Genomic DNA, 13762 nt, shown 5'->3' with positions numbered 1-13762 from the left:
CACTCTTGTTAAATCTTGCTGGTGCAGGGATTGACCACGTCAAGCTGATGTGCTCCTGGAGATTAGCAGGGAAGTAGGATGGGATTCCCTATAAGAAGGGGTTTTCCCCGAACTCCTTATCTAAAGAGTTATATTTTCTAGCAGTTTTCCTTAAGATTGGTTTACCACTCTTAGTTGCTCTCCACAGCACATGCTGTAAGTTTAGCACAGGTGCTAAAATTTTATGTATGCTCTTGGGAGCACTTAATTTACTTGTGTAACATGGGCTCTCTTGGAAGTGCTATAGGAGTAAAACAAAAAAATGTATTACAACTGTAGTGACTCCCTCTTCAAAAAGGATTACCAGGCTGAAGGTTGGCATAGTGTCTTGTTGGCATGGTGTCCTGTTGCCACCTCATCTTCCCTCTTCGCTGATTCCAATCAGTTTTTCTCGGCCTTATTTACTGCCTGCCACAAGAGATTTGCTCTTGACTATTTCCCCGCTGAACTGGGAGAAGTTATCCGGCTGTAGCAAAGCCCAGAAGAAAAAACTGTTGTCTCAACCCAGCAATTTATGAACTGAAGGATATCCAATGATAGTTTTTGTTACTCCCACTTTTATTTCAAAACTTGTGCTCTATCTCTTTACTTCCCATCTGTGTATGTTGGGGAGCGGGTATTCCAGTTTTTCTCTGTTTGAAATTGAGCATCTTTCAGCTGAAAAAGGTAGTGTGGAGAACCTGGGCACTCATTGCTGTTGGAGAAATACTGATGTATCCTCCTACTTCATTTAAGGGTGGGATCCCAAGATTTGAGCTGGCCTGAATCACAGAAAAGAATGAACAAAATGACCTTTTCACTGAACTGTGATTTTTCTCTTCAGCCAGCTTCTGCCCAAACGGCATGTTGACTTTTTTTCCCCCAAACTGGATTGTTTTCAGCCCAAATGAACCATTCACAATCCAGTCTCATCCCCTGGATAATACAGGTCAAAGAGCTTAGCCTAATTATTGTGAATCATGCCTCAAAGTCCCTAAGGGGTGCTGAATGATTTTTAGAAAGGTGCCTATCCATTATGACAAGACATCCAGTAACACAATGTCCAGGAGGTTAATTTTTCTCATGGGGTGAAAAGGGAAAACACATACATGTTCCCACACATAGGATGAATTTCTACAGTTTTCCTTTCCATATTCTATCTCTCTGCCTTCCCATTGAAGAGTTATGTGCTCTGCTGCCATGCCTGTGCACCAAATCAGATTGCCTCCTCCCCATCTCTTCAGTGCAGCGCTACCTTGTGCTTCTGAAGCTCCTTCCCTACCTGGGAAGTTAAGAACCTCTTGATTCGACAGGTCTTTTATAAGACCTTGGAGGATGAAAGACAACGGGTACCATTTTTAAAGCAAAGACTGTAGGGACCAAAATGGAGTTTGTAAAAGGTGAAATAGGTCAAAGAATGTACTATCACTGCAGCAAATCAATCTCCATTTCAAAAGGTGGAAGTCCTGATGTCTACCTGTTCTGTCATCCCCAAGCTACTGACTTGCGCTGTATATTCACATCCAGGCTGTGCATGAGGGTGCTCAGTTCTTGGCACTGCCAATGGCACCTGAGTCCTGTCTCTCCATCTCCTTCCTTGGACCTCTATGAGTCCAAGCCCAGCATTAGGTAAGACAGAAAAAAACCTAACACAAAATATTTTGTAATATGGACATTGATAATTTTTTTTTTTTTTTTTGCTTTAACTATGGATATGTCAGAAATAAAAGCTTTTGCCTGCTCAGGTGTACCTTTTGACAAACCTTCCCAGTTGGGAGGCAGCTTAGTGCCAAACCCTGTGCAGTGAAAGCGATCATGATGGTTTTCATTAAAACAAAGCTTGTTTTTACTTTTTGGCTAACTGCAGGGTTTTTAAACAAGCAGGTAATAGCGGCTGCTAGGTTTAGGTGGCACAAGTGATTTGAGTGCTAAAGTCTAATAAATTGACAGTATTTAATTTCATTTGATTGAAAAGCCACAATAGAGCTGAGGGGTTTTATTTGATTTCACTCCATAGTCACTTAGCATGGCATTTGTTGCTTGAAAGAAGGAAAGTCCCCAGGCTCTGGATTAAGCAGGCTGTGTTTCTCATCCATCTCCATATTCAAGAAAAAGTTTGGAAGCTTGTGTGGACTTAATCGAGAGAATCGTATTCCCTTGCTAGCTAGGATTTACTGCTGCCTGCTGCATAGATTAATAAACCCAGTTGTATCTAGAGAGGCATTCTTCCCTGGGAATGGTGTTAGACTTTATCAGTCATTTCTCACCATATTACAATTGCTCACTTGGATAACTTTCACGAAAGATCAACCTGAAAATGTGTCTTACTCCTCTTTAATTTTGCTCTTGAAAGGTAGTTTCTTCAGATAACACAATCAGTATATCAGCAATATTTCACCTTCCTAGCTTATTGTTGGACTCTCCCCAGTACAGTCTACACTGCTTAATAAGAGAAATTGCCAGATTGACTGGAAAATGTAATTTTAATAACATCATTTCAAGCACTATTCAAGAACCATTGAGAAATAATAATATCATTGAGTTCATTTCTGCATTATTCTTGTCCCTCATGCACAAAATTACCGCATATAATGTGTGTGTCTGTGTGTGCAAATGTGACCTGCAAGGGGGGTGAGAAACTGCGTAGTTTCCCCTGCTACTGTGTCGTTCATAAATACAAACTGATGAAGCTGTCTGAAAATGCCTGGGAGGGTGAGAGGGATTGTGGGAGGGGAAGTCTCTCTCCCTTTCTCTCTTCTTTTTTATTCTTTAACACTAGAAATTCAAGTCTTGCTGGGGAGTGCTTAAGAAAAGCGAACTGGAGAGGGCTCACTGAGTGAAAAGGGACCTTTTTGGTATGGACTTTTTTAGAGGATGCTTTGGAAGAGGTGGATAAAAGTGAGGATGTTTGGGTTTTGTTTGGGAAAAGCTGTTTGTGTTGAAGACCCAGCCTGTGCTATCCTTCAAGAAGCTCTTAATAAGCCTAACTTAACGCACAGAAGCATATCCTCACCAGAATGGGGAAAGGTTGTCCCTGATATTTTTAAATTAAAGAGAGAAAAGAAATCACAAGCTACTTTAGAAGAACAATATAAGCTCCTCTGTGAGCAGGAGAGCTAGAACACTTATTTTCAACAGTTTTGCATCCAATATCCCTTGTTCTCCTCCCTACCATGCAGAGGAAAATGAGCGGTGAAGCTGGTCTAGAGCTGGTTTGCACAGCAGCTCATTGGTTTGCTGAGCAACAATTTGGGTCTTCACAAAACACAATTTTAATGAAAGTTACAGGACTACAGTCCTCTTTCAGGCTGCTTTTTCTCCCTGCCAGGTTGATGGATATCAGCCACTTGGTTCCAGAGGTGCGAAAGGACAGTAGATGGATGGATATACAGACAGCATGTGAAGTTCATTTTTACAGAAAACCAAGCAAAAAAATGGAGCTGGGTTTAATAAAAAATTGTACTCACTTTTTCAAGTATTTTTTTCTTCCATCCCTCAGTACAGCTTGAGTGGAAATTAAGAACTGCTTCCAGGCCCTCTATCGCACACTCCCTCAGATGCACTGATTAGATAAATAAAGTTACTCTGCGCTGGCTTCCAAAGCAATAATGGGTGACAGACAATGCATTGTAGTAATGTCTCTGGTATATAAAAGACATGACTGTGATGGCAGGTTGACTGCAGAGTCTCAAATCATGTCTTTTTCATTTCTTTCCCTTTTATGTTTTTTTTTTTTTAATGGAACACTATGTATTTAAAGAAAGCATGAGGAGTACCAGATTTTGACATTGCAAGCCAGGTCCAGCATTCATTCTTATCAGATGGGACTTGGATCAGTCCTTGGGAGGTGTTTAATATCCTGTGAAAGTTGATGTGAGTTAAATCTTTCCAAAACCTGGCTTCTCTGCAGAGCTAACTTAAATGGGCTTTGTGCATGCACACACACAAAAAAGTAGATCATCTACTTGTTTACTAGATGCTGAAGCTCTTCTCCATGAGAAGCAGGAGTTGTCTTCTGTCAGTGTTATGTATCTGCTGAGGGCTTGCAGGGGGGAAGAAATATGCTCTGGTATCCCTTGGAAGATGACCTGCTTGATAACAGAGGCATGTTCTGGCTCATATCTTGGTCTTATAAAGGCTACTGCTATGCAAATAAGTATCTACAGCATTTTGGTTGAAAATGGTTGCTTGAAACAAATTGTTCCTTTAAAAGTAATTTTGGTTTCTTATTAAAAAGAAAAAAAAAATAGAAGAACAAAGCATGGAGTTTTCTGTTGAACAATAGGCTATTGTATCTTTTATAGATCTGTTTCCTGTGAATAAAGCAGCAGGTGCTTATGAAATTATACATGCCTTAGAAGGGTTGGTAGATAAATGAATGCAGGCTTTAGAAGAAAAAGGGAGATGTGGAGGGTGTGGGGAGATGAATTTCATGCTGCGTGTATGAGGGAGAGGAAATTAAGAAGTACAACTTCCTTTTGGAATAACCTCGAAGTTTGGACGAGTTCTACCTGGCTCAGATGCCGGGAGCAATGACTGCATAAACGGATGGAGGAGATGCCACAAAAACTTCTGACTGCACAAGAAGCTGCAGTTGGTGGAGCACATTCCCAGCCTGGGGAAGGGATCGCAGTATCGCTGCAGTGGGGTTGGCACAGGTTAACACTCTTGGGATATCTGGGTTTTTTGGGTTTTTTTCACCAGAAGTAGCTGGGAAAATGGGAGAAAGTTCAGTCATCATTTCTGGGGCAAGAACTTTGTTCCAGCAAGCACAGTTATTGTACGGCGTGGCTGTCCTCTTTGGCTGTGCTCTCAAAAAATTTGTGATAAGAGAAGTTGAAAAGAAAACATTTCCCCAAGCCCTCATTTGTCTCCTATGCAACTCATGAATATGTGCTGTGAGGGGATTTATTGCCAGTGAAGGGAAAAATATGAGGCTCTTCTTCGCAACAGACAGCCTCTGCCACTTGTACCACAAATTTGTTGGTACGTGTATTTATGAAATTAGGGAGGGGTTGGTCCCAAAATAACTTGGTCCATTCTAGTCTGAGCTTGCCGGTTAAGGGGAATTTTTTTTTTTTTTTTAAAATCTCCCTGGTGCAAAGGAAGGGAGAAGCATTTCAAAGCCTTGCTTGGGTCAAGTGGCTGCCATGGGAGAGTTGTGTTGAGGATGCCCTGTGCTGATGGAGGGGTGGAGAGAAAATCTGTGATGGGCACTGGGTTATTCACCAGCATCTTCCAAATGCCTCACCTTACCTCCTGGAGAACAAAAAAACCAGGAAACACTGGGCCTTTTAAAGGTTGTGGGGTTTTTGGGTGCAGTGAGTATAACAGTCAGTGTCAAGACAATGAAATCATGCTGTAGAATCCTAAAGCAAAAGTGACTTTTTTTTTTCTCTTGTTTTTAAGCATTTCAGCAGATTCAGAGGAGCATGGGCTGCCTTGCCTAAGGATTTAGTGTATTTGTTGCTGTATGCTTGGGCTAGCTTAGTGTAGTGTAGGATCGTGAACTCTAGCTCAACTTTTGCAGTGCACCAGGAAAAGCAGTCTGGAGATCACTGGCAGATGTTTCTCATCTGTTTGTGTTCGATTTATTTATTTTCTTTAACTTTTCTGATACAGAGCTGGAGTAATGCCTTTCTGGAGATGGGAAAAGAACTGAATGTCTGTATTAGGCTTAATGAACTCACGTACAAATTTTTCAAGAGCCTAAGGAGCTTTGTATTTCGTTGAGCGAAGAAAATTCAAGCCACCTGCTGAGGAAAGCTTGAGGATGGTGGGATTCTTCATGGAAACAGGGTCTCTTGTCTGAAGCGGAGACATGGGAGGAGCTCTTGGGCTGTGGTGGACTCTGTAATTAAGTAATTTCAGGAAATCATGCAATCTGTTTGTGACAGTATTCAAAATGGGCTTTTTGTTTTCCTGTGTTAGCCTCTATAGATCTGCTTGTCTCCTGTGTTAAAGGCTAAGTACTTTGAAGATGGGAGGCCACCGCTGTGCTGCTCTTGTGCAGAGCTGACACAGCCATCTCCGACCTGCTGCGGCAGTGCTAAAATAACCCAAACTGCCCTTAGGGGGATATGCTGGTTGTGTAGAGCCTTGCAATCAACCCTAAACCCCTTACTGGTGCATAAAATGCCACTGGGTGTGATGCCACATGGGGCGCCAGCCTGGGGAGAGGTGGGAAGGATTACATTACTGTCCTCCTCTAACGATGGTACAGCCCCTGGCCAGGCTGTAGTGGAGGCTGGGTAATTTGGGAGCTGAACATTAATTTGAGATTCAGAATGGGTGTGTGTGGAGGTATCCCTTTTTCTCTCCCTTCCTCCTAGTAACATGACAACTTCTTAAAGGTGATTAGGTGCCTCAAGATACAGCTAGATGATTATAGTCTGGTTTTGAAGTACATCTCTGCATCTTCAGGCACTCGGATATCTTTAAAATCCCAGGCCTTGCAGACTAGCTCCCAGGAACCAGCAGTTTGGATCATCACTAGCTGCCTGACCCACTCTCACATATCCCTGACTGCAGATAAATGCCTCCTCTGACGTACAGAAATAACTCTCCTCAAAATGGATCAAATCGCACTTAGTTTTAGTCATTTGGGTTCTTGCTTCCAACCTGGTGCTTTTATTCTAGCAAAAAGTACGGGCTTGCATTAGCGTGTACAGTTTTTGGTTCTTAACGCTGTTTTAGTATTCATTTCTCTAAACAAGGAGTGCAATTACCCTATGGCAAAATAACTGTCTCCAGCTGTCTTTTTTCCATTAAACAAATGGGAGGTTTTACCTCTTGGTCTTCGCACAAGATTAATGCACTTTCTCTGTGGGAACTGTCTTAAAGCGATCCAGGAATCTGAACAACTTGCAGACAGCAAGCCTAATTGTCACAGAATCTTATTTAGCCAATGCTGATTTTCATTAAGAGGTGATCTCTGTTAATAACATAGACTAATAAGTCTTCTAAATGAAAAAAACCCTTTCTTTTTTCCCCCCACAGGCAAGGATAATGAACTCCTAAATCAGTACTCTTTCTGAGGAAGCTTTTTTTTTTTTCCATTTCGACAGAGGTTGGCTTGAGACCTAACATATGTCAGGAGATCCTGGTGCCTGTGCTCACATCCCATTGGGAATTTAACTAAGAACAGTTGTGATGCTATTGAGATTGGTTTTGCTGCTGGTTGCCACAGAGAGAGAATTTGGCCCAGGATGTCTCTGCTGGCGCTGTGAACGCCGGGGGCCAATGAGGCTTTTCAGAAAGGCATCAAGTCATCCATGGTGAGGGTTGTTGACTGGCTTGGGCAACAAATGGGTCAAACTGTTCTGGAAGCCCAGGGATCCCCGATTTAGGGAAGCTGTGGATTTCCTAGGAGTTAGGATTAATTGAAGTGTATGCAGCTGACCCCTGCAAATCAACCAGCTGGCTGCTAGACGATTAAGGGGCCAGCAAGCATTTTGGTTAGAGGAGGGACTCCTGTTTGTACCCTCAGCCTGAAAGCAAGGGTGGGGAGGTAAGTTCAACCTTACTATTAGACCTGAAAGAATCCACATCAGACACAGCCATGGGAAACTGGGAGACCAAGTTCTGCTGCTCATGGAGCAACTTGTCTTTTCTGTCAGTGCCTTATGTTCTTAATCCAAAAAACAACGAGATCCAACCCAAAACCACAGACTGCGTTGGTGTTTATCAGAAGGACAGACCGTGGGCCTGGCAGACAGGGAGGACATTGCACAGATCCACTTCTGCCCATGCTCCCGGTTAACTGGGTTTATTCCCTTTCTGTTTGGATTGCAGTTATTAACAACTGTTATTCCCCTCTGCTTTCTTGTCTTCTCCCCTGAAGCAGGGGGTAGAAGTAGATAATCCCCAAAACACTAAGTGGTGAAAAAGCAGGGAGAAGTGGTTGTGCTGGTGGCACAGCAGGTGACAGGACATTTTTATGGCCCTGTGGCCATTGCTGGAGCTGAGGTGCCAAATGGTGTGTACGAAGCAAACAGCAGAGCCCCGGCTATACAACCCCATGCAGGTTAACCACCGAGACACCAATCTCTGGCCAGTTTTTGCTCTCCTTGCTGCTGCCGGTGCCCCTCTGGTACCTCCCAGTATGATCTGGGGAGGGAGGGGAGGATGGCAGCACCTCACAGCTGGGGGGACTGGTGTCCCAGGCAATCTATTCAGTAGTGAGATGCTAAACCAGGGAATGGAAAAAACCCCCAACACCCGAGTAAAGCAAGAGCAGAATGAAATGGTTCCAATGTACCCCCCCACCCCCCGCCAAACTCTTTGCTTGGTCCTGTGCACAACAGGGCTCTTCTGGAAATAGAAGGTTTCTTACTGAGGCTGGGCCGCCCGCTCCGCTCCGGAGGCAGATGTGGTCTGGTCTGGGCCATCTCTGCCGCAGTGGTGGTGTTCCCGTGCTGGGCTCTTGCTGCGTGGCTGAGCGGTTTTGCAGGGCGGTGGCTGCTCCTCGCTGCGCTGCCCTGAATCCCCGCTGGGGTTTCCCCTGGGGGGGAGGCAGAGGAAGACTCAATCTGCCAGTTTTCTTTTATTTGGGTGAAAGTTACTGGAAAATACCTGTATTTTGCTGACCTCTCCCTCATCTTCCCTGGGAAATCCTGTGCCACTTCCCACGCTGCCTGCCCAGGGGATGGTGCCTCTGATGAGGGTCTTTAGCTCCTGGGTTGTCTTGCCTGGAAACCTGGATGCTACTGGCACAATCTCAATTAAACAGGGGCGGCATGAAATATTACAGTGACCTGTCTGGAGGCGACACATTGCACTAGAGCAACTGAAGTGCCATTGAGTACGGGCCCTGCCGAGAGCTGCCACTGACCGCCTGGCAGCAGGGTGGGATATTGGAGTTTGCCCTGACCTTCCCTTTTTCCTGCCCCGGTACTTCAGCTAAGCAGGGAAATGTTTTTCCTACTCTGCCAAGTTTGGTTTTGAGGGAATGAGATGGGATTATCACTTCTTTTTTTTGTTGCTATATGAGATGTGTACTACTTAAGATGCTGTTGCTACAGGGGAGGAGAGATCAGGGCCACGTGTGTAGGGACAGGGACTCGGGAGCTCTTCCCTCCCTGGTGTAAGAAAGACATTGAAATGGCAAAAACTATTGTCAAAGAACTTAGAGGAACTTTTCTATATTGTCACAGATTCCCATGGGATCAATATATGGAAAGTGTTGCGTTCTCAGTTTTATTGAGGGTCTTGTGTGCTTGGTGAGCTTTTCTGAAAGATCTAGAGCCAGCATTAACACTGCTGCTTGAAAATCACCAGTTACACAATTTTTTTCCTTTGGAAAATTTTTGGCCCACTTGGTGTGAGAGAAAAAGCTTGAAAAATACACCTCTAATGGCTCCAGCACTGATTGATTGCAAAAAGAACCCGTGCAGGCTTTAAAAAAAAAAAAAAAAAGAGAGGGGATAAAAGAAGTTATTTTCCCAATTTTAGGGAGTGGAGAGATTCATGAATTTTCAGTGCTTGGGTTGGTGCTGCAATTTGGGCTGACTGAGCAATCAGGCTAGTTACCAACCTCGCCTCTGAATCGATGCTCTGCTAGGCAGGAGAAATGACTAAGAGCACAAAGAGAAGGAATTTCTTTTTTTAAAAAATAAAAAACAAAGTACACCCCCACCCCCCAAAAAAAAAAACCCAAACAAAAAAGCTGAGAAAAAAAGCGACTCCATTAATACCAGCTTGAGTGGCAGAGCAGGAAATCGGCTGAAAATGAACAGAGCGCCACGCGGCAGGGATGCTAACGCAAGCAAATGCCAATTCACACTTCGGCAGGCGGTGTGTGGCAGCTTCCTTTCCTGTTCAAACATTTTAGCCGGATAATGAGCGAGAAAAACCAAACATTTTTCACATAATCAACTGGGTTTGGAAGGGAGAAGCAGTAGAGGAAGGGGAGCTGTGGTGCTAATTATTTGCTGGCTGATAAGGCTGTCAACGAAGCAGCGCGGGACTGTGCGGGGGGGTGCATTGCTAATTGCCGGCAGCGGCTGCAGCTCGGGTCGCTGCTTGGCTGGGGGTGGAAGCCGTTGTTAATGCACGGGCAACCTGGTTGCTTGCTGAAATGGTAGCCAAGGCACGTTTACCAACAACCATTGGGGTAGGGAGGGTAGCCATTAGCAAACTGGGGTTTCATATCAATACTGATTGGGGGTGTGATGGGGAAATGAAGCACAGAAGGGTGCTGGTGGCTGTCTGGTCCAGGGCGGTGTGTTTATGCGAAGCAGATGGTTGACTGTTTTACTTTGCCAGCAGATTATGGATTTGGCTTTGAACCATCATGCGTGGTTTCCTGGGAATGCAGGGATCCTGTCCGTGGCAGAATGTTGCTGCTTTGAGCATGTTACTTGGGGTCAGAGCTGGTAGCAGTGCTCTTGCGTGGAAAGGAACTTGCACAGTCGGGTGGTCCTCGTCATCCTCGGTGTCCTACATCACCAAAGACACGCTGCTGCTCCAGTTGTATTGAGACGCTCCAGCCCTGGATGTCCCAGGGTATTTTGCAGGAGCCTTTTGCAGATTCATCTCATGTACTGAAAAGCAACCTCATGTTGGCCATCCTAAGCTGCTGTTTTGGGGTTCCCCTTCCAACCTACTGCTGCATTTGGGAAAGAAACAAAGGGAGGTTGTAGCTGCTGGGCTGAGTGGTGTGGGCAGGGAATAGCTGGATCAGCATTGTACTGCTGCTCTCTTGGGAAAAGCCACCTTGCTTTATACTCCCAAACCATTCCTGTTTTCTGACTCTGCAGTTCTGCAAGGCATGGGGTGACAGAGAGAGGGTAAGGCAGGGAATTAGGAAAAAAAGAGAGAAATTAAGACAAGCATGGCCAACAGTGACAGAGATTAAAAGCGCTGAATCTTTATCACTATCAAACAGCTGCCGAAGAGGAGATGGTGTGGGGCTTTGCTTTTTTTAAAAAATAAAAAATTGGAAGCTGGAGCTAAACTGTCCCAAGTAAATTAAACTTCTTTCCAGAGTCATTAAGCCCAGATTATCCTTGACTCTGGCCTCCCCATCACCCAAAGAACCATTGCTATTAAAAATGCAAATTTCATTTTCAAGCCTTCTGCTCTCAGAGTTGATGGCAGGCTGTACCAGCACCTATCTGAAACCGATGGCTTGCCTTGGTGCTTGCTGTAATTCTCTAGCCAAGTGCTGCTGCTTTCACTGTCAGCATTGAGTAATGCTTCAAGGTCTCCATGGTCAGGACACTGCTGTTTTATCGTATCTGTTCTTCCCCTTATTTTTTGAAAGGCAGAGCTTCATTCTTCTGTTTCTCAGAGGTCCTGGATGCTTGGGTATCAAGGTTCAATGTGTTTTGGCAGCAATGGCTTGGCATAGTTTGGTGATGGTCTAGTGCCAAGTGCTAGTTCTTGCTTCATTAGAAATCTTTAGTTTAGTGGTGATGGAAGAGCATTCAAAATGACGCAGGAGGAGAGTCCAGGCTCTGGATATTTACACTGTCCCTCTATGGGCTGCAACATTTGGGCTGAAAAATGAAATGGTGTTTCTTTTTCACCTGAAACTTTTTATGCTTGAAAGTGCAGATTTGAGTCAGCCAAAATATTTCACTGAGTTTTGTCAACTTGTGAAGTTACTTCAGCTGGGGCAACAAGAATTAAAACTAGGTAATGTTTTTTTCTTTTTTTGAAATTACTTTAGGTGGAACATTATTTCATTTTACTTTAAAAAAATGTTCAAGCCTTTCAGCAAAGTTCCCCTCCTAGTAGTTAAGTGTAACCCACGTGATTCAATTTACGCCATTGTTTTTCTGTTTGTGGGGAAAGTGGGCTGCCAGCAAACTGAGCATTGGTTTTGATTTCTCTGTGTACAGACCACTGTCTGGAATGGGGCTGAACAAAAGTCGTTGTTCCCTTTGTACGCAGCAAGACAAAAAATCTCTGTAACTTAAATATAAGTTACTTAAGGGCTGCAGCCAGGAATGAATGGATAAGGTTTTCAGTAACCCGTATTTATACTGTCATGTACAACTTCTAAACCTTCACAGCTACTGAAACATTGGGAAGGGCAATTCAGGAATGTGGTCACTGAGAATGGGAGTTATTTGATACTACGTGGTTACTGGAAATTATTGATTGAAAAAGGACCAGCTTTTTAGGAAATGCCATAAAAATAGACATTTTGGATGGATAGCAATGTAATCTGTAGAAGCATGCTCCCTTCTCTGCAAATAACTCCTATGCCATATAGGAGTCTTCCAATAGGAGAATACAAAGATGTTTAAATACTTCAAATTTCAACTTATGCTGGACGGTGCATTAACAGTGCATAATGCTATTTTCTCTTTCGTCTGACTTTTTTTTTTTTTTTTAAATCACTTCAGAGAAGGTGCTCTCTATATTGTACAGAGGCTGGAACAGCAGCAGGAAAATGTGACTTTGAAATAATGGGATCTATAAGAATAGGCAATTTCATTCAAGTATAGTGATTTAGTGCCCTGTTAGTGTCCTGATGTATAACTCCATTTCCAAAGACCGTAAGTTTCTTCACAAGCATAATGACAGGCTTAAAACTTGTGAGACTAATGCCACAGCTTTCTCTGTCCTCAGCTGTTCCACATAATTACAGGAGTAAGGGAATTTTGTTCTCTCCTAATGGATTAGCTCCAAGAGGAATAAATCAGATAATGTTATTGCCTTCTTGTTTCTTTCTCTCCATCTCTAAAAAGCAAGATACCCCGCGCAGCGCAAAGCCAGCGCTGCTAATGTGTTTTCTTGCCTACAGCCTGTGATACGGATGTGATCCCAATTCCGGTGTCACCAGGACAAACTTTTTGAAGTGCTCTAGTTCTGTCGTTTGTTGCTTTTGGTACTAATTTCAGCTTCTGTGTTCACTCTGCTCACAGATGATGGCCCATACTCGAAGGGAAGCAAGGACTCTGGTGGGATGGATGCAGCCCTGGTATCCAGGAGGCAAAGTATCCCAGGTAAAGGAGGGGATCAGCTCCAAAACATTGGGGAATCCATTACACTTTACCTGGCTACCCCTAAAATGGGTAAAAAAACCCAAACCACCCATTTTGGTGCATCTATGAACAAGGCTTTTGCCAGAGGGCAGATATGGATGGTAGTAACCAGTTTCAGTGAGTGGTGTGTTACTGGCGCAATCATAGTCTGGCGCGGAGCTGTTGATGGTGGTTACAGGGAGCTGGGAAAGGACCAGTTCCTGTGCTGTGCTGACATCCACAAAGAGGAAGACAGCAGCAAAGGAGAGAGGGAAGAAGCACTGCCACATCCGAGCTCGCCGGGTGGGGAGCAAAACTGGCAGTTCCTGGCAAGCTTTGTATTTCCCAGATGTGACTAAGTTTGTTTTGATATTTAGTCAGTCACAGCAGACTTTTGTGTAAGATAAACCTTCCTGTGCAGAAACACCCCAAGGGGCTGAAGAGGGAGTGGATAAATGGTACTATATTTGCCTCTGTTGGTGCTGGGTTTTGTCTGCCAGTGGCACGCCAGCAGATTTGGATGGGCTGCTCTGGACAACTCATCTCCTTCCTAATAAAGCCCGAGGCTTGATTTTGAGTTCTGACTGTTAACGACCCAATCATAGGTTTGGTTTAGTGTGTTGTAGGGGATGGGGAGCAAATGGACCCCTTTTGCCATGGCTTCATCATTCGGCAATTTTTCCAGGGGATCTGCATCCTCTGGGGCTGCTGCAACACGTTGCCACCGTACCACTGCCCTGATGGAGAGAGGCTGGCTCCCCGCTCAC

At 44.2% G+C, this 13762-nt stretch overlaps 1 protein-coding gene across 4 annotated transcripts in view; it reads left to right on the top strand.

The window, feature by feature from the left end:
- The window catches only part of GRIP2 (glutamate receptor interacting protein 2), a 294138-nt gene that overhangs the window by 220227 nt on the left and 60149 nt on the right, over positions 1–13762 (top strand). For all 4 annotated transcript variants that reach the window (XM_075762147.1, XM_075762150.1, XM_075762146.1 and 1 more), the window contains exon 2: positions 12897–12977. In XM_075762147.1, the coding sequence (XP_075618262.1) occupies positions 12897–12977 (81 nt within the window). The remainder of the gene's footprint in view (positions 1–12896; positions 12978–13762) is intronic.

The sequence above is a fragment of the Balearica regulorum genome, chromosome 10 (assembly GCF_011004875.1).
Source record: "Balearica regulorum gibbericeps isolate bBalReg1 chromosome 10, bBalReg1.pri, whole genome shotgun sequence".
NCBI lineage: Eukaryota > Metazoa > Chordata > Aves > Gruiformes > Gruidae > Balearica > Balearica regulorum.
This window is presented reverse-complemented; position numbering and strand designations above follow the sequence as displayed.